The sequence below is a fragment of the Pleurodeles waltl genome, chromosome 6, assembly GCF_031143425.1.
Source record: "Pleurodeles waltl isolate 20211129_DDA chromosome 6, aPleWal1.hap1.20221129, whole genome shotgun sequence".
NCBI classification, from domain to species: Eukaryota; Metazoa; Chordata; class Amphibia; order Caudata; family Salamandridae; genus Pleurodeles; species Pleurodeles waltl.
In genome coordinates, this window is record NC_090445.1 from 1057910567 (window position 1) to 1057930981 (window position 20415).

General features: G+C 42.5%; 1 protein-coding gene across 3 annotated transcripts in view; it reads left to right on the forward strand.

Moving 5' to 3' along the window:
- The window catches only part of ESPN (espin), a 917745-nt gene that overhangs the window by 682384 nt on the left and 214946 nt on the right, over nucleotides 1-20415 (forward strand). Inside the window, exon 10 of one of the 3 annotated variants that reach the window (XM_069240012.1) lies at nucleotides 18957-18983. The exons of the other annotated variants lie outside the window; for them this stretch is intronic. Coding sequence (XP_069096113.1) covers nucleotides 18957-18983 — 27 coding nt within the window. The remainder of the gene's footprint in view (nucleotides 1-18956; nucleotides 18984-20415) is intronic. 3 annotated transcript variants of the gene reach the window in all.

Here is a 20415-nt window from a genome sequence, read left to right on the forward strand (position 1 = left end):
CCGCACTGTTGTGTCTGTCTAAAGTTCCATCCGGGGGGGAAGGGGTCCAGAGGAGGGGCCAGGGCCCACACCCTTAGCACTGCACGTAGTTCGACTTTAAACTGGGGGCCTCCGAGCGCAGGCACGTTAATTTTCAGTCTAGGGCCTTTAGATATCTCAGCCCGCCAGGTCACCAAGGTTTCTGGTGGTAGTGGGGCTCCTGTGACCTGCCGCCCTTCCGTTCTCCTGCCAGGCAAAACTCTGGATTGCTTCGCGGGCAGGCAGGGGGCCCCAGCTTCAGCCCGTTGGTTGAAGTCCCCACCGGGGCCCCAGACTCACCCAGCTCTTCAGGCAATCGGGCCGGCCCCTCGCCACCTCACTGCCCCGCCCCGTGCGGCCTTCAGACTCGATCCAGCGCCTCTCACTCCGGGCGGCCCGGTTCGCCCAGGTGCCGCACGCCAAGACCTCGGCGGACGCCCCGTGACTAGGGAGCCGCCCACGCACTCCAGAAGGCCACCAGCATCGTGCGTTCTGCAGTCTGGAGCGGCTTAGTTCCAGGCCCACGGGGGGAACGCGGTCGATGACGCAGCGTCTCCTCGGGGCGCCTCAGTCCCGGCGCATGCGGGCCGCTCAGGTCGCCTTTTTCCTGGGCCGGGGCAGCGGGTCTCGATCTCGGCCACTCCACTTCTCGGTCGGTCCAAGTGGCCCACACCGTGCACCGGTTCAGTCAGCAGCGCTGTGTCTCTCGGCTGCCATCTTAGCGCCGGGTCGGGTCCGGCTTATCACGGGCCTCCAGGCCTCGTCAGATCTCGCTCGTCGGGGCGATCCGGATCTCGGCTGGGTTTAGGATCTATCTGGGACAGCCAGAGATGTGTGCCAGTGCAGGATGTTAAAGGCTACTACGGGCGGATGACGGAGGGGTCCGGAGCACTCTTAGATAGCGACCGCCATCTTGACGCCTGAAGCCACGCCCCCCTCAGTGCATAAATATTAAGGAGACATATGTCCCTCCCATCTAGTTTACTGTGCAGCAGTATATACCTGCATTGATATCTGCCTTTGAGTACCTATGTCATAAAGGGACCCCTGAGGCTATCTATATAGACACTCCTCTGGTAAAGAATGAACAATTAGACCTCCTCTCCATTCTCCTCTCCATTTCTTTTTTATCTTATCACCCTCCTCCTCCATAAGGTGTGTCTCTTGGAGGCAGGCAATATCCATTTACTATCTCCTGAGCCATGTCAATAATCAGTATCTCTTTTGATAGTTATAGAGCCTCCTCACAATACTATGTGCTATTGTGCATGTATTGCCAGGAGTTTGTGATCACACAAACCATCAGTGTGTCTGCAATCATTTGCAACCCAAGGAAACTGCCTATCTGCAAAAGACTAGGGGTGGGCACAACCTGCGCAGTTTCACTCTGCTGAATTCCACAGAATTATATGAAAACTCTGCGAGATTTCGTAGAGTTCCATGAACAGGAAGAAATAGGAATGTTGCACTGCTCGTGCTGATAGTTAGCTCTGGGAGCTCGTCCTGTGCTGAAAAATCAGCGCAAATAGCACCACACTGTGCACTAGAGGGCACTGCTTCTTGAGCTGACTTTGCTGCTGCTCAAGTAGATTTTCTATTTCAGCTGCAGCTTTCTGAATGAGAATTGTCACGGATGCCCCTGTTGCAGAAATCTTGCTGGGTGCCCTCCTTGAAACCGAAAATCATGCTAGGAGACATCAAATTTCACTTCTGCTCGCCAACTTGCCATTGGCGAGCCGCATGCAATAAGAAAACTCGGCTGTGCTGCAGTTGTTGGAATTTGTCTGGAACTCTGCATTACAAGCATAACGTGAAGTGGCCAACATTCAGCCAACTCCCCTGGAGGAGCAGAATTTATTACCCTCCACTAAAAGGGTAATCAAGCATCATGTGGTCTGTGATATGTAAATATTTGCATTTCTGACAAGATCATGTGCTGTTTCCTAACATTCTAACTATAAACTGTAGTTTCCTTAACCTCACACCTCAGATAAATACAATATAATACTTAGGCCCTCATTCTGACCTTGGCGGGCGGCGGAGGCCGCCCGCCAAAGTCCCGCCGTCAGGTTACCGTTCCGCGGTCGAAAGACCGCGGCGGTAATTCTGACATTCCCGCTGGGCTGGCGGGCGGCCGCCTTCAGGCCGCCCGCCAGCCCAGCGGGAAAGAGGCTTCCACGATGAAGCCGGCTCGGAATCGAGCCGGCGGAGTGAAAGCTGTGCAACGGGTGCAGTTGCACCCGTCGCGTATTTCACTGTCTGCGCAGCAGACAGTGAAATACATTTAGGGGCCCTCTTACGGGGGCCCCTGCAGTGCCCATGCCAGTGGCATGGGCACTGCAGGGGCCCCCAGGGGCCCCGCGACCCCCCCTACCGCCATCCGGTTCCCGGCGGGCGGACCGCCGGGAACTGGATGGCGGTAGGGGGGGTCGGAATCCCCTCGGCGGCGCAGCTAGCTGCGCCGCCTTGGAGGATTCCAATGGGCGGCGGTACACTGGCGGGTGACCGCCAGTGTTGCCGGTCCGACCGCGGCTTTACCGCCGCGGTCGGAATGCCCATTGGAGCACCGCCGGCCTGTCGGCGGTGCTCCCGCGGTCCTCCAACCCGGCGGTCATGGACCGCCAGGGTTGGAATGACCACCTTAGTTTGGTGGGATCCACTTCATACAGCATCACAAGTGTTATGCATGTCCTGCAAAGGAAATTAAAGTGAATTCATCTAAATCTTCTTGTTACTGGATGTTTGGAATATTAGTCTAAGGGTTGATCCCCAAATGTTATCAATAAAACCAGTTTAACACTCTGTTTCCCATTTTTGTTGTGCTATTATTTGGCAGCCACATGTTTAATTGATTGGACTTGAATATTACACCTTTGGGCAGGTGTAGATAATACTCATGTTCACAATCGAATCTAGAGCCAGTGATGATAAACACCACCATCTTATATCTTCCAGCCCAGCTAACATTGCCTGAGCCCATAATTTGTGTCTGTCACACAAGGGCACTAAACACACCTTTTACTAACCAAGTGTCTGAAAACGTGATTTCATTAAATGATGCAGGTTCAAAACGTACATGCCACAAATTTGAGTTGAGGGATTCAAATGAGCAGAATCATACCCCACAACATTCAGCAGTGTTTCTACAGTGTCAAGGGCCCCATTTTAGGTGAAGAATTTTGCTGGAAAAGATACCAAATAAATACAGGAATCAAAACTTGGCATTCACGTGACGAAAGTAAGAGGAATTGAGAATCTTTACAATAGCCTCGGTGGACAGCTTATTCTTCAAAATAAATCCCATGTTTTTCTAATGCATTTGGTGATGGCAATTTTTCAAATTAGTTATGGCCACAGATCTAGTGGCAGGACAAATACTACGAAGCTGCCTTACAGAACCGAATGTATCAATGTTTTATAGCATTGTCGTTACGGTTTTTAATCCTTGACTTTATTCTGTGTGCCCAGAGTAGTTTATGTTAATGTCTTACTTTTTGTATGAATTGTGGTAGAATTTTGGACTATATTCGCCTTATGACTCTTCATGAACGTCAACCAGTTGCAAATAGTTTATGTATTTTTTGTTGTAAGCTGCCTTTCTTGAGTTAAGACAATTGTTTAATAATAGAAGCCACACTTGGTATAGTCCTTTAATCCACCCACTCTTAGACTTCATTTTGCCCTGCCATTTTTTAATTTCTGTACACACACTGAGAGAGTTTGAGAGATATAGACGTATGCTTAGCCTCCCTACTAACCAATGACACACATGAAGTGTGAAGTTCTTTTATGCCACAGGAGTGGTATTCCACTTACTCTACTATGTTTGCAGGAATACAAAAAGTGTTGAAGAGGTCACCTTACTCTGAGATATTTTTAGTAAAAGTATCTGGATCCCTGCTGTTGACCACACATTTTTATCAGGAACTCCAAAATAGCAGTTGAGTCCGCAGAGGCAGTAATTACCTACCTCGGCTGCTGTGGTAGGTCTCCAATGATGAAGCATGCCACAAACAGTGGGTGGGGTGCCTATTCAATTCTTTTTAGATTTCGGCAAACAGTTAGGTAAATGAAACACCACTCCTCCAGCATAAAAACCTTAGCACTTTATATGTGTCATTTTTCAGTTTCTGTCAGATGACCTTTACTTATCTAGGGTCAGAATTAATTTAGCCCATGCTTTTACTGTTGACCTCACGGACATTGTTATTACCGAACATCAGATATTATAATGTTATGTCATCTTTACTTTGATGGCATTCCAAGCTAAGAGCACATTTTTTTATATTTCTGTTGCACTCAACGAGACATAGTTAGATGGTTCTGAAATCAGTCATAGGATGGTCTTATCAGCTGAAGTGTCTTGCGTCAAAGTCTTTCATTTTGGAGTCAAAGTCAGCTTGTCTGTACTTGTAGTGGTTCCAAACATTATAATAGAGGGTGCAGAGGGTGAATTGTACAAGTGACTGCATACTTAGGCCTTCATTACAAGTACTGAAATTTTTATGGCACCTGGTAATTAGCTGGCATGATAAACTTATCACCCTGTTAGATTTCGGAAGGTAAAACCTGCAGGAAATTAAAGGTAGGAAAACGCTTATAAATAGAGGTACAGGATGATTTTGGATGTAGTAAATACCTAACTCTACCTATTATGTCTCATTTCAAAGGCAAAAAGTATAGGTGATAATTAATGAACCTGATGAAATCTGAAACCAACAGAATCAAATTTCATCAGTGCGATTTTTACTACTTCCCATGCTGGACCACTAGTGTTAGCCTTACTATTTTTAATGATGATATTGCGGAAGTTGGGGTGCCCGATGTATGTATCAGGTATTCTTTTAGTTGGTCGGTATGCAGTTTTCTGTTAACATTTTAAAAGCAAATATAGACTTAATCTAAGAGCCACCCCCTTCTCTATTTGTGAAATGGCAGGGACTATTGCCACGTAGCATTGTCTTTGCAAGCCTTTATGACATGCAGCAGATTACTTTGCATGCCTTTTAAACATAAGCCATTGTGTATACACGCCCTGTACACAACGTATTGGCATTAATGTGTCCTTTCTAGATAGTCCTTGCATCTTTGTATTCTTCAAACAGTCCTGATATTAATGTTATGTGCACACTCACTATAAGGATGCTCCTTTTCAAACTAGAAACACACATCTCCTCAGAAAATAGTTTCATGGCACCAATATACCTGTTGTATGAAGGTTCAGGCCACCCTCGCTAAACTAACTTCTGCCACTGAAGTTTGCATTCAAAAATAGAATTGCATTTTAAGCATTATAAGCTATTCCAGTATTGCAGAAGGCAGAAAACATCACCTAGCCAAAAACAAAAGAGGAAGTCTGAACCAATGTTACCATTCTTTTTTCATAAAGAGGTGTACAAATGCAAAATTTGATGAGAGCATGGATCACACCTAGCGAATACGTCTGTCATCTCCTTAGGGTTTCCTAGAACAATACACACTTTTCCTGCTCACTGCATGTAACTGATCAGTTCCTATCAGTGCTGCTATTCTCTGCTAGGCTTTAGCTTCTGTGAATTTATTTATATCACTCCAACAAGGTGTTTGTATCTAACTGTCCTTTCAGGATTTTCTCTTCTTTCCTCCATTTTACATCATTCTGGGAGCAGGCAGTGGACTGAGATGGCATGCCGATGTTGTGATCATAGTACGGTTAATAGTCCACTTTGACCAGAGTTTTGTTTTATATATTACCCTAGAAAACCAGTTCTCTACAATACCCTTGTAATGGTTTATAACCATGAATCAAGCATACACTATTTTTCCTCTCATTGTGCATGTATTTATATATGTACACTGAGTGGAAGAATAGTATAAATACTATTAACAGCAATATGTATTTCATGGACTCATTTCCTCTCACTTCAATTCTACCATGGTGGCTACCTATCACTAAGACATAACCTAGCTATCCCCTGGTTCTCAGTAAATATTCTTAAAGAAAAAATCTTGGACAGTTAGGGAGATGAAGAATTTGTTTCAGCAAGAATGCACCCATGGAAAGCTGCAAGTCATCAATATATCCTAGAGTGTTATAGGTGTATTCAGCAGGTGCCACTTGAGTTAACGATGCTGTGATAAATGAGTAGAAACTGACCCATTGTTCTGGTAAAGAGGTATGTTGAGATCATATCTAAAACCACGAGAAAGTAGTGTGTAGTGAGGTAATCACTGGTGTCATTATTATGGTTAAAAAGTTAAGGTTGTGAAGATACTAAGAGGCTTGATTTGTGTTTCGGGGACAGGCCACACCATCACAAACAAGGCAGATGTCCTGTCTGCCGTATTACAAGTGCATTATGACCTATGGCACTTGTAATGCCGTGGGCGGGATATCTGCCATGTTTTGACAGAGTACACAGCCTGCTAAACTCTAATGAAGGCCCTAAAACTGTTGCATTTTTAAGATTTTGCATTGCACCAAAATGTATTCAACTCAAGTATGTTCATGGAATTTCATAAGCTTTTGTGATAACATAATGTAAGTCCTGTTAGGCAGCTAAAATTAGCACTTCTCCTCAAGACAAGTTTCAGTGATTTTTTTTATTGTTGGTAATTATTTATTTGTGTTTACCATACCATTAAACAAACTCAAACTAATGCCATGTTTATCAGAGAAATACACCAGCAAGGACTATGGCTGTTGGGCCTGGTAGGCACCAAGTATTCGTATCTACCAGACAGATCTATCAAAATTAGCATCTCTATTATTTTTTGCCAGGCCAAGTCAGACCAGAACAGTTTGTCCAAAATGAATTATGTCCACGTCTTGTTTTTATCAGTCTGGGCCACTAAAAACACAAGTGCTTTCAAAACTGTGATTTCAACTGACTCTGGTTTAAAATTCAAGTTCCTAAACCTGAGTCCAGGCATTCAGATTAGAAGGGTCAACATACAGGACCCTAAAATCTAAATGAATCAGTGCATCCATGTTGGATATATGGCCCCACTGTGAAGAAAATCCATCTTTGTGCCAACATCCCCTAAACCCTTTCCTGTCACTGTTTAGGGCTTGACATCTGAAATATCCACATCCTTCTGACCAGCCTAGAACTACATGTGCTCGGCCATGACGCAAAAATAAATTTCTGTGGTATTGCCCATATTAACATGTTTGTATATTGTCTATAATTCCAGACAAAATATTTGTGCAGTTGCATAATGGTCACTCAGGGGATACAGGCAATGTCTCATTACGCCTCAAAATATATTGTGTTTGTAGGAATTGTTTGCCATGGATCTTGAAAATTATTTACCTCCTTTCTCAATGCCAGTGGTCTCCAACAACACCTCCATAAACGTACACACCAGAAAGGTGCTATTCTGGATCTGATAATCTTCCATTCTCTCTACCTAAAGAGGTGCAACCCCATTCCAGTTGACTGGTCTGATCACATGCAGATCCAATTCTCTCTAACCAGCTCTTACAGCAAAACCTATGGGCAACCCAAGAAAGAGAAAATATAGTTTAGAGACACATCAAACCGTGACACAGAAGCCATGGCCATCATAGCCTTTCCCACCCCAATTGTGATCACACCTCATCTTGACATCAACGAGGCCTCCGACAAGTTTAATTCCTGCATTGAATCCCTTTTTGACTAATGTGCACCACAGAACTTCAAATTATCCAGCTCAAAACCCTCTGGGACCAGTTTCTCTAGAGAGCTTTATGAAGAATGAAAGATTATCAGAAAATATGAGACAGAATGGAGAAAAGCATCATCCTCTTTGAGAATGACTAACCTTTGCAAAGCGAGAAAACAATACAAAGACCAAATCTTCATAGCTAAATTCTCCCCTATCAGTGCCCTCTTGACCTCCACAAACAATAGACCCAGGCGCGTCTTTGAAGTTATTGCACAGTCTGCTAACCCCACTATCACTTTGGCTTCAAAGCCATCCGTGGCCCACTGCAAAGACTTCATAGATTTCTTTGATAAAAAGTGAGAGAAAACATATTTCGCTTCCTATCAACGTCTCCCTTGAAACAGCTTAGTCTCTACCGTGCAAAGCAATACAATCATGGTCATCTTTCTCTCCAGTCTCCGAGCAGGATATACTATGAACAATCTGCAAAGTAAAACCCTCAAACCATCATCAGGATGCTATTCCAGAATCTCTCAGCAAATCTCTTGCCACACACCCACTCCCCATTTGGACACCTTAGTCAATTTCTTTCTCAATCAGGGCCTCTTCCCTGAACAACTGAAAATGGGTCAAATCACTCCACTCTTAAAATAACAACCTCTTTATCCAGAGAACCAGGAAAACTACCGCCCAGTCTGCCCACTACCATTTTTAGGCAAAGTCATTGAAAGCTGTGCAGTGTTCCTCACACATCCAAACAAACAATGTCCTAGACACCCTCCAATCAGGTTTTCGCCAGAGTCACAGTACAGAAACTGCGATCCTCCAAATAGTAGATGACTCCCTTAGAATCCTCGACTCCGGCAACTCCTGCCTCCTGGTCCTCCTAGATTTATCCGCTGCATTCAACACAATCAGCCATCATGACCTCCTTTGTATTCTTAAACTACACATGGGATGTGGAGAAATGGTCCTCAACTGGTTTTCCTCTTACCTATCCAACTGTTCCCCAATTGTGAAAATGGGCAACACATTCTTGAGACCAGCCAGCATTCATCAAGTTGCCCCACATGGGTCGATCCTCTTCAACCTATACCTAGAATCACTATGTGTGATTCTCAGAAACTCCAGGAATCCTCTTCCACCTCCACGCCAACAACCCCCAAATATACTTGAAAATCTCATCACAGAGAATATTGCCCTGCTTTCAAATACTCGCTTAAAGACTCAAAACTGGATGTAAAACCACCATTTAAAACTCAACCCAACTAACACAGAATTTCTTTTGATCTCACCTCTAAAAGCAAACATGCACATACAAGAATGAATGACCAACTTTCCCACCTCAGTAGGCTGCCCTGCCGTTGTCATGGGTGCCAGATCACTTGTCATCACCCTGGCAATCATCCTAATCTTCAGAGCCACATAGCAGCCATGGCCAACTGCGCACAACACTAACATAGGCAGCTTTTGGGTATCAGAAAATGATTCCAGAATAAAACCTCAAAACAGTGGTGAAGCCTCTCGTTCTCTCTTGACTAGACTATGAAATCGCCCTTTTCTGAGGCTTTTCCAAAGTTCACCTAGGCCCTCTGAGGGCAATGCTACATGCTGCAGCACGCTTCGTCTTAGGTCTCAAGAAATTTGACCACATTTCCCCTGCCCTTCAAACCCCCTAATGGCTCCTCATTGAAGCGAGGACCCAATTCAAAATCGTTTGCATCACACACAGAGTGCTGAACCTCACTCTCCTATCTCGAGAAACTGATAATGCCGGAACAAATAAGGGTACCAGAATGCCCAATCGCTGCCCCTGGAAGCCCCCACCTTCAGGCGAGAATGATACTTGAATCAGTCCTTCTCTGGCAGCGCCACTAGAATCTGGAACGCTCTGACTCCCTCACTCTGTCTAGCCACCTGCCTAGCGATCTTCTAAAAGGACCACCTCCTATTTGTCAGATTTCTTGGTTAATTTACCCTCAACCAGACTTATTTACCTTCTCCAATGTGCACTGATCTGCCTTCGTTCAACTGTTCATGTCCTTTGCCCTATTGTTGTAACTGTCTCTTGTGGTAATTCCTGTATAAAATTACTGACATAAACCTCGTAAGTTCAGCTACTATTAAGGTAACCCGTTGTAACCTTGTATTCTGTCTGTTGTAAAGTGCTCTGATGCTTTCAGGCCATGTCTGCGCTAGTTAAATTGCAAAAATAAAATAAATAAACGGGGACCTCGAGATTAGGTGTTTTTGATCTCTGTGTAGTTTTGGCCTTTTAGGCTGTATCGAACACATGAAAACAATATCAAAAATGTAATTGAAATATTTTACATTTTTGTAAGTTGCTATATAGTGTTCACAAATCCTGCAAGCCGCTTAAAACTCATATTCCGCGCAAGTGACTCTAGTAAAGCTTTTTCTTCTCACAATGGGAGCTAAAACTATGACATGAGTTTGGAGACCAAGTGTCACGCTCCAGATTAGTCCTGGAAATGTAGAACATACATGCCAACCTTCCTGATTCAGGCGGGAAACTTCTGATTTCCAGGATCTTCCTGCTTGTAGAAATCGATTCAGATTGCCAATTGTGATCAGCTGGAAACAAGACCAAAGTGCAATGCTGATGCCTGGCACAGAGGCTCCCATCTCCCCCGCAAAGAATTACCTCGGACGTCAAAGGTTAACGCTTTGGAATTAATTCTTGGAGGGGGAGATTAGGTGTGTGACAGGCCTCAACATTCTAGTTTTGGCAGTTTTACATAGCATACAAAAACAGAGTTTAAAACTCAATTTTGTTTGCTCTATGTTATATGTTATTAAACTACCAAAAATGAAATGCTTATCGTCTGTCAGCTTATCTGCCTATAGCCTGATTTAGACAGATTGCCTCTGCTTCAGTATAGAGTAAATGGGGGAAAAAACATTCTCCAGACAATTTTTTTAAATCTCCCACTTGCCTGCTGTAAAATGTTGGCATGTATGGTAGAAGGAAATCCCATTTTACGGTTTGAATACTACATTTAGGGACATATGTACAAACACATTTTCCCATTGACACAGAATGGGAAAAACCCTTTGCTACATCTGGCCCTTAGCACTTTATAAGTGTGCTGTCAAAGTGCCTTTCAAACGGTAGGCATATCTGTTTAGTGTTTAAACCTAAAATATAAATTGAACGCTCAACTACATTTTAAAGAGGGTAATATGATTTACTTGTCATGTACAAGTGAGACTGCGTGCATGTGAACCTACCTGCACCTGCAGTTTTGCTCTACTTTTATTTTGAAGAAAGATAGGAAAGTCATTCTTGTCCCAAATAATTAACAGATGTAAATAATATTAATTGTGATCATGAATTTTTATTTTAGATGCTGCAAGGATCACCTTTATAAGTTTGTCATTGTCTTGCCTTTGAGTAAGCCAGTCTGCACTGTGACATTAATCGTCTGACTTTGACTAAACCTCCCATATCTCTTCAGTTAATGAGCTTCTTTCACACTTCATGTTATGCTGGTAAAGGTGGTACAATACTCTGACTGATTAAACCTTTCCTTGAACAAGTCCTGCTCTCCATTCCCCTTTTGTGTGCTAACTACTTGTCTCAGGATGCTGTTCTGGGCTCTTCTTAGACAAAGGTCTGCTTGCCTGACAGTGCTTTCAGCTCTGGCATGCCTATCAAATGAAGTTTGATAATGATAGCAAAACTGCTCAAACAAAGAGTCCTGCCTAACTCTGATCCTTTGTTTTGACAATTAGGTGCCAAATGTAAGCAAATACTTGGGGCCAGATGTAGTAAGCCGTTTGCATGTCGCAAACTGCAAAAATCGCAGTTTGCGGCATGCAAACGGCCGAACGCGATGCTTATTCGCAAATAGGAAGGGGTGTCCCCTTCCTATTTGCGACTCGCATCACAATTTAGAGTTGCTTTGTGAACGCGAATGCGGTCGCAAACCAACTCGCATTTACAACCAGTGTCACACTGGTGGTAACTCATTCGCAAAAGGGAAGGGGTCCCAATGGGACCCCTTCCCCTTTGTGAATGTCAACAAAAATATTGTCAACAAAAATATTTTTTCAGAGTAGGCCTTGGTCCTATTTCGGTTTCGGTTTATTTATCATTTTGCAACTCTTTCTCCTTTAAGGAAAACCGGCTGCAAAATGAAAAAAAAAACTGCTTTATTTATAAAGCAGTCACAGACATGGAGGTCTGTTGACTACAGCAGGCCACCATCCCTGTGAGTGCAGGGACTTGCTATGGGGTCGCAAAATGCGACCCACCTCATGAATATTGATGAGGTGGGTCTTTGCGACCCCATAGCGAGTCGCAGATGGTGTCTGAGACATTTTCTGCATCCGATTTTGCGACTTGCAAATTGCGAGTCGGTCAGACTCGCTATTTGCAAGTCGCAAAATTGGATTTTCCTACATCTGGCCCTTGGCTCCTTTGATAGGCAGAAGTGTCCTGGATTTAAAAAAAACAGAAGGCAAAGTTCCCTTGAATTGGAGTGTTTCTGTTGATTCTAGAGGAGGCGGGTGAGCTTCCCGTTGAGAGATGCTGGGAAGCATAATCTATTTAAGTTAGTGAAAATGGGGAACAAAGCACTGTTAATTTGCAGTAAACCAGCCATAGGAACCAGGAACTAGAACATAGTGCTGGAAATGAAGTGAGGGAAATGTGCAGGATGTCTAATGTGAGTTGCTTAGGGAAATTTATCAATTATGGTTGAGTTAACCTTATAAAGCTGCTAACGCCACTTTCAAGACAAATAACTGGTTGTAATTGAGATGATCAGATTGCCTTTCAGCGGAAGAATTTGTGTATGACCAGAAAAGGACTGAGAAGTGTGACTCCTGCTTCACCTTGAACCTCTATACCTAAAATGTTGTTCTAATGTTTAGACAAGCCCTACTTATACTGACCAGCAAGACTAAGGGGGTATATCATCAATCACTCAGGAAGAAGCTTGCTGCTATCAAACCACTTTTTAGGGAAGAAAATTGGGAAATATTTAAGGAACAGTGATAGCTGCATCTTCCTGGAAGAAAACAAGCAAGACCCAGTGGGAACTTGTCATGAGCCGTGTTTGGGGAACGAGGCTGAGGCATGAATACTGAAGCCAATACAAAACTCTTCTGTTTGAAGGGAAAGCAGATTCAGGATATAGAGAGCTTCAGCTGTTTCCCTCACCCAAGTTGAAAATGGGATTAGAACGTGAGAGAGAGCCGGGCCAAGCTGGGAGTTGGCCCCACTGGTGTAGTCTTATCTTGGCGCATATTCAGTACGTTACTCTCCCAGGACTGAAATATTGGCTTCTCCAATATGGGCTATTTATAAAAAGGTAAAAATATACATTATGATACTAATCACAATCTTTGAGCCAGTTTGTGAATACACTCAGCAACAAGACATACACACACCTGGTGCTCCAAAGATGAGACCATTGACAACCTCAGAGAGGTTCAGGAAACTTCCTCAGACTCAGCAGTACCAGTAGCTGATACCTGGGCAGAATACCAACAGTCTTTGAAAGCAAATAGAGAATGGACAAGTATAAGATAAGCATGTACTAAGTCAGGAACAAAGGGAAAAGAACCAGAAGCAAGGGAGATAAAAAAACAATTGTAAAAAGGAATACAATCCACAAGTACCATGAGATGTTTATGTCGAATCCTTAGACATTTTTAAGAATTCACAGTGCACTTCAAAATATCATGTTGACTAATATTAGAACTGGTCACATAAAACGGACAGTATCTATAACTAACATTTGAATTTCCTAGTGACTAAGGATCTGACACTGTTTATAATTTCTTAGCAGCCTCATTGACCTTTTTTTTAAAAACACACATATTTACAAATATTAAAATTGTGCAAATCAGTCTCCAGATTCAGAAATGTCATCCATTCTAGGCAAAAGCCATAGCAATCCTTTCAGGGACTACATAATCTAGTTGATATTCAGTTATATATGTTAACTCCCAATGACTCAAAATTGGCACCACAGAATAGTCATATAATAGTTAACTGAAGTGAAAGAGCGCAACTGGACCTCAATTCAGAATTTCTTGACCATGTGCAGTAATGCCACCAAAAACCTTCCTCAGTGTCAGCCACACTAAATAATAAATAGGATGCTTCATACTTGGAAGCCGGGTGGTGGCACAGTATTTTAATACTTTGGTTGGTTTAGCTGAATATATATGTACGAATGGTTGTAAAGAATACTGTTAGACTTTTGAGTTTATGCAGGGTCATCCCCAATCTTTTTAACTCCTATTTTTTCTGACCTGTTGCTGTTGGCTTTTGAACTCTGAGCACTTTATCACTGCTAACCAGTGTTAAAGTGCATATGCTCTCTGCGTAAATTGTATTGATGATTGGTTTATCCATGATTGGCATTTCTGATTTACTAGTAAGTCCCTAGTAAAATGCACTAGAGGTGCCAGGGCCTATAAATCAAATGCTACTAGTGGGCCTGCAGCACTGGTTGTGCCACCCACATAAGTAGCTCTGTAATCATGTCTCAGACCTGCCACTGCAGTGTCTGTGTGCAGTTTTAACTGTAAATTCGACTTGGCAAGTGTACCCACTTGCCAGGTCTAAACCTTTCCTTTTCTTACATGTAAGACACCCCTGAGGTAGGCCCTAGGTAGCCCCAAGGGCAGGGTACAGTGTATGGTTAAAGAAGGACATATAGTAATGTGGTTTATATGTCCTGGCAGTGAAATATTGCTAAATTTGTTTTTCATTGTTGCAAGGCCTGTCCCTCTCATAGGTTAACATGGGGGCTACCTTTGAATATGATTAAAGTGTAGATTCCCTTTGGGAGCGGACAGACATGTGGAGTTTGGGATCTCTGAGCTCACAATTTAAAATTACATCTTTTAGTAAAGTTGATTTTAAGATTGTGTGTTTGAAGATGCCACTTTTAGAAAGTGGGCATTTTTTTGCTTAAACCATTTCTGTGACTCTTCCTGTTTGTGGGTTCCCTGTCTGGAGAGACTCCTACTCTGCCCTGTGGTCCCCATCCAGTTCCTGGGACCCTGAAAGTAGAAGCTGGCAGCCTAAGAGGAAGAAATCCACACACAGAACGCTGTGCTGGGAAAAGATCGACGCAACTCCGATCTGCGGCTGGGAAATCAACGAGCCACCGGCTTTGCAGCTGAAAATCGAAGCTCGCCTGTAACACGACCAAAGAATCGATGCACAGAGCTGGAGAAACACCGCGCAGCATCACTGATGGAGGCTGGGGAGGTTGCAACCCGTGCTGCGTGGTTTTCGGATCATCGTGTGGCTGGATCTCCGATGCAAGTACCACTGGGCGTGTAAAAACAACGCAAGGCCTGCCCGGACCCGAGAGTGCTGATCGGATCGACGCATCGCTCTCCTATGGAGGGAAGAAACGACGTGCCCGACCCAACAAAAGGAGAAATGACGCAAGGTCTCGTGAGTGAGTGAAATCAATGCATCGCAAGCCCTTTTTGATTCACACTCGCCAGTGTGGGGTTATTTTTGATGCACCCAAGGTACATTTTCACGCTAACAGTGTTAGTGTGTGTTTAAAACTACATGAAGACTCTTTTTGCTTTTTAATTGATAACTTGACTTGCGTATCGTGGATTTTTGTCGTTTTGGTCTTGTTTTGTTTAGATAAATATTCTCTATTTTTCTAAACCTGTGTTGTGTCATTTTGTAGTGTTTTCACTAAGTTACTGTGTGTGTTGGTACAAATACTTTACACCTAGCACTCTGAGGTTAAGCCTACTGCTCGTGCCAAGCTACCAAGGTGTAAGCAGGGGTTAGCTGAGGGTGATTCTCTTTTTCCCTGACTAGAGTGAGGGTCCTTGCTTGGACAGGGTTACCTGACTGCCAATAATAGACCCCATTTCTAACAAATACCGACTAAATTCATAAATGAAATGGCATAACCAAATACCAGTGATTTGAAAGTATATTTACTAATCTGAGAAACAGCCAGCAATGTCAGTTTGTTATCGAATGGGAAACCCAGGTCTTTGTAGCAGTTGTACTACCATTAATTAGCCACTGGCCCCAAAAAGATCTTACAAATTACAATTATTGCCTGGCTTTTGGTATTGAAAAGTTTCAGTGAATTATGTCTAGCATACTAAGATAATTCTCGCATCATATGCTGGAGTTTTATGGTCATATGATCACACATCATGTATAATAGATTTAATAAAAACATGTATAGTCAAATCACCAAATACAGGTGGAAAGATGTAATGCCTAGATAGAATTGGACTTCAATTAGTAGTGCTGTTGTACAGACACAGCCCTGTCTTATGCCAGTATTGGAATTTATTTTCAAATTGACATTCCTAGGCTTTCCCTTTGGTCACAGAACCTATGTATTTAGGTGTAAATTTTAAAGCATGTGAAGTGAAAGGAAAGAGAAAAGCCCAAACAATAAGTTCCTCCATAATAAATTTCACTAGGGTGGAAAGGTTTGCAAAATTGGTAATGGCGCAATTATGACCTATGGCATGGCTGGCTACAAGAAGGAAGGCCATTTTACCATGTGTAGATATCTAATATTCACCTGCATACTTGGGTATGAATGTCTCCTAGGAATTGAGTTGAATAAAAAAAATCATACTATTTGACCACCAATATGGATCTTTTTATGATATTAGCAGACTGAAATCAGTAGATTTTGATGTGTGGGGGTTCAGTCATAACTGGCAAGAATATTTCTCTCTCTCACATATAGATTAACAATATTGTTTTCTACAGCGTAGGGCAAAAACACATATAAATGTGGAAACCGACTTTATGCCTGCTGCTTGTATAATATTTTTCTGAGGTATACTAATTACAAAACCAGTGAAATCAGCATTTTGCAGTCAGTTAAATACTGAGTTTAGGATGGAGTTAGTAGGCAAACAGAATGAGTGGGCCAAATAGTCATATTCTTTAAAAAAAAAACATAGTAAAATAGTTAGCAATATAATATTTAATTGTTATATATTATTCATCTCATACATTTCGCATAAAATGATGTAATTGGTATTAGAACATTGGAATGCTGGGGGCTCCATTGAAAACAATGGAGTGCTGCGGGCATTTACTGGCCGGTAAAAGCCCGCAGCGCCAACATTCCAATGTTCGCTTTGTTCACAGCAACAGCTGGGAACAAAGCCTCACGGAGCCCGAGGGGATTTAAATCCCCTCGGGCTCCGTGAACATTTTTTTTTTTAATAGAACATTCTGCCCTGTGTGGCAGAATGTTCTAATAGCCTTAGAACCCGCCATAGCGGGCTCTACCGGCTATTAAAGTCCCTCTCCCTTGTTAAATGCCCTCGTCTTCGGCTCGGGCATTTAATGCAGGGAGCGGGCCTTTAATAGCCGGTAGAGCCCACTACGGCGGGTTCTAAGGCTATATTAATCACTTCTAAAAAAAATTGATTTTGAGTTATCTGAAAGGACGTGACAGCAAGGTAAAGATTTGTACTGTGGGCTTTGAGTACATTCTTTCCAGTTATGTCCAATTGAGTTCTGAATGGGAAGCAATACATGTCTGACTCCTAAGAATATTTTTTCCCCCTCTCTTCCTGAACAGTGGAAAAAATTGACCACAAATTTTGCCCCTCACCTCCAGCACAGCAATAAACAAGAAACCTTGGGATCACTTTTAATCTGTTTTTACCACCACAAATTAATTCGGTAGTCAAGGCTAAATATCTGTAACTATCTGTAAATATCCATGCTCAGAACAATCCTTACATTTCGGCAAACAAACCACTGGTTTGCATTGTCTAGGTCTTTGGGTAGAGGTCATTTGGACCATAGCAATATAGTCTGCTGGGGTCTCAAAGGAAAGCTCAGAGGTAGTCTGAGAAGGAGACAGAACTTGGTGGCCAAATGAGACTTACATTTACAAAATCCCAGCCAAACAGGCCTCAACTACCGTCAGTTGTCTTCTAGTGGAGTTGAGGATAAAATAAAAAATATTCTGTACCATTCACACTTCCTATAGAACAAAAGACCAGGTTACCTAGAAAATGTGGCTTTTCACTACGGTCCTGTCAGGATCTTGTATTTATCCAGCTTGCACCTTAGTCAACAGGGATCCTTAAAGCTACTGACTCATGGAAGCAGATTGCTAAATGTTCAAGATCCAGACATCTGAAGACCCTGAATCCTAGACTGAGAGCAGGACCCAATCACCTCCGTTTCGGACAAATCTTGAAAACAAAACTCTTAAAGAAGGAGCTCTGCAAAAGACATGGATCCCAGCGGACAACGAACTGTTGCTACGTTTGACATCCATCGATCAGTGTGCAAACGGAGGGCTCAGTTTCTTCTTCAGCTATTTGTTGTAACCATACTTCACGATTATGGCACTATGGTGCTTGTCTCCATTACATAACACAATGTGATTTGTAGCAAGGAAATGAGATCAGATGCATTTGCTACACCAATAACATTCAGAATATTACTGAAAGAACATGTGCACAGCTAGCTTTTATTTCAAATAACAAGAGTAATACAAATTACATAAATTACTTCAACACAGTGAGGATTACATTTTTTACGGCTGAATGCAACTTTTTAACAAAGTGATTTACTTATTCGCACGAAAAATCATGCAATGTGCCCAAATTCCTTAAGGCGCCTCTAATGTCACGTCCACAGAAGTATTTAAGTATGCTTGTTTCGGACACGTGTCAACGTTATCGTCCAAATAGAACCTAGGTCCATATTTATACTTTTGTTTGCTCCGCATTTGCGTCATTTTTTCACACAAAAGCATCACAAACCTACAAAATATAATGCCATTTTGTAAGTTTGCGCCGCTTTTGCGTCAAAAAATGACGCAAATGCGGCTCAAATATAGTATAAATATGGGCCCCAATTCTTTAAAAACTTCTGCTCCTCTTATGCATCAGAAGCTAATGTACACGTATACAGGGTTGCAATGCATTTTCGACTGATAATTACTTTTGCTCTTTTTTCGTTAAAATGCAAGCTTGTGAAACTTTACTCTTTAACATGCATTCTTTTAACTAACATTTATTTAATTATTTATTCAATTTTCCTTGTTTTCCTACTAACAATTATTTCTTACTGTTCTTTTTTCCTTTGCCAAAATCCACTCCTCTCATGATTTGCTCTGCCTCGTTTCACAAATGTTTGTGTGCCGGCTCTCTCCTATCCTTTGCTTTCCTGCCCTTTTGCCTACATGGCTGCTTGTTTCCTGTCTTGTCTCTGGTTTGCATGGCTTTTCCTACACCGTTGCGTTCCTCGGTGTCTGCACCTCTGTGACTCGCTCTCTTCGACCTAGGAGTGACAGCTCTGAGACAAAGGAAGAGTAAGTACTTATAATCAGTTGCTCTGTCAAACTCAGAAAAGTTCTGCAATATGATTTCATGCTTTCCTTCCGCTTCGGCGCTGTAAAGGGGTGGTCAGTTTCTCGTTTGGGTGTTAATGCGAAACTCGAAAATAGAGAATCCTTGCATCTGTCTTTGTTCTTTTAAGATAGCTAAAATTACAATTTCATACAAACCTATGCTGTACGTTTGGCATTTATATTGTGATCCCACCTATGGGTTTTACTTCGCTTTCAATCGTTTTTAGACATTCCAAAAAATAAAGAGTGACGATGGAACATTTCTAAATAAAATCAACAGTATTTAATGAGCTAGCAAGATGGTCCAAGGCAAAGAAAGTATTTCATCTCAGGGCAACGTCTGAGCAACGTCGGGGCTTTAAATAGGTGAATAAACTGACATGTTTGTAAATAAAACTTTTGAAAATTATATTTTTAACATTTATAACTGCTAACATTGAAAATATACGTGCACCATTAGCTAATATTAACCAGATTATCACTGACTTTTTAAAAGATTGTCTGCTTTTACGAGATGTGTGAGATATACAGTTCACAAATAGTCATTAAAGAAGAGAAACGTCCTCATTATTAGGGGATCCGCCTGGCCCGAACTGGCGCACAGTAGGCAAACCTCCACGGCCACAGGGCAGTGCAATTAGCAATAATGAGGAACTGGACCAGAAGCCTTTGGCAGCGCTTAGCCTGGCTTTCATCAGCAGCGGCTGATCGCGCAAATCCGATATACAAAATGGAGACAACACTGTGGGAACTGCATTCTATTGTTTTTTTAATTAATGGCCAACATTCGTTGGAATGTTATCAGGGTTAGTGTTTCTTTATCTGTGTGACTTCAGTGCTAGGTAGCGATCCTTTCACGGATCTCACACAAAACATGTAATATTTGAGATCATCACTTGGAAGAGGGAGGGGGTTAAATTTACCAAAAGGTGGATTAGTTTTTCTAGACTATGGCATGTCTCATATATGGCTATGCAAGCAGGGCATAGCTTCCATTTGTGCAGCCGGTGCAGTGGCCCTGGGGTTCGCTCCACCCTGATTATTGCCATATTTTATAATCGGAAAAACCAGGGGGGCATTTCCTTCCTTGCACTAAGGCCCATGACACAATGGCCCAGCTACTGTACTGTTGACAACTGTTTGAGTTTTTATGTATATTCCCTTGATGTACCTGTATGTCACTGATGCCAGTCCCAAGTGAGAGGCAGTGTCCACGACTTTAGTAGGCATTGTATTCTTCACCTCAGTTTCTCTGTTTAAATCATTTTCATCCAACTAAACACAAAAACGTCCTCGTTTGTTACCTTTTTATAGCGTTAAAACAAAACAAATTTGCAGTGCTAATAAATAAATATAACTATTTTACGAGAGAGAACAGTGTTGGCACCATTTC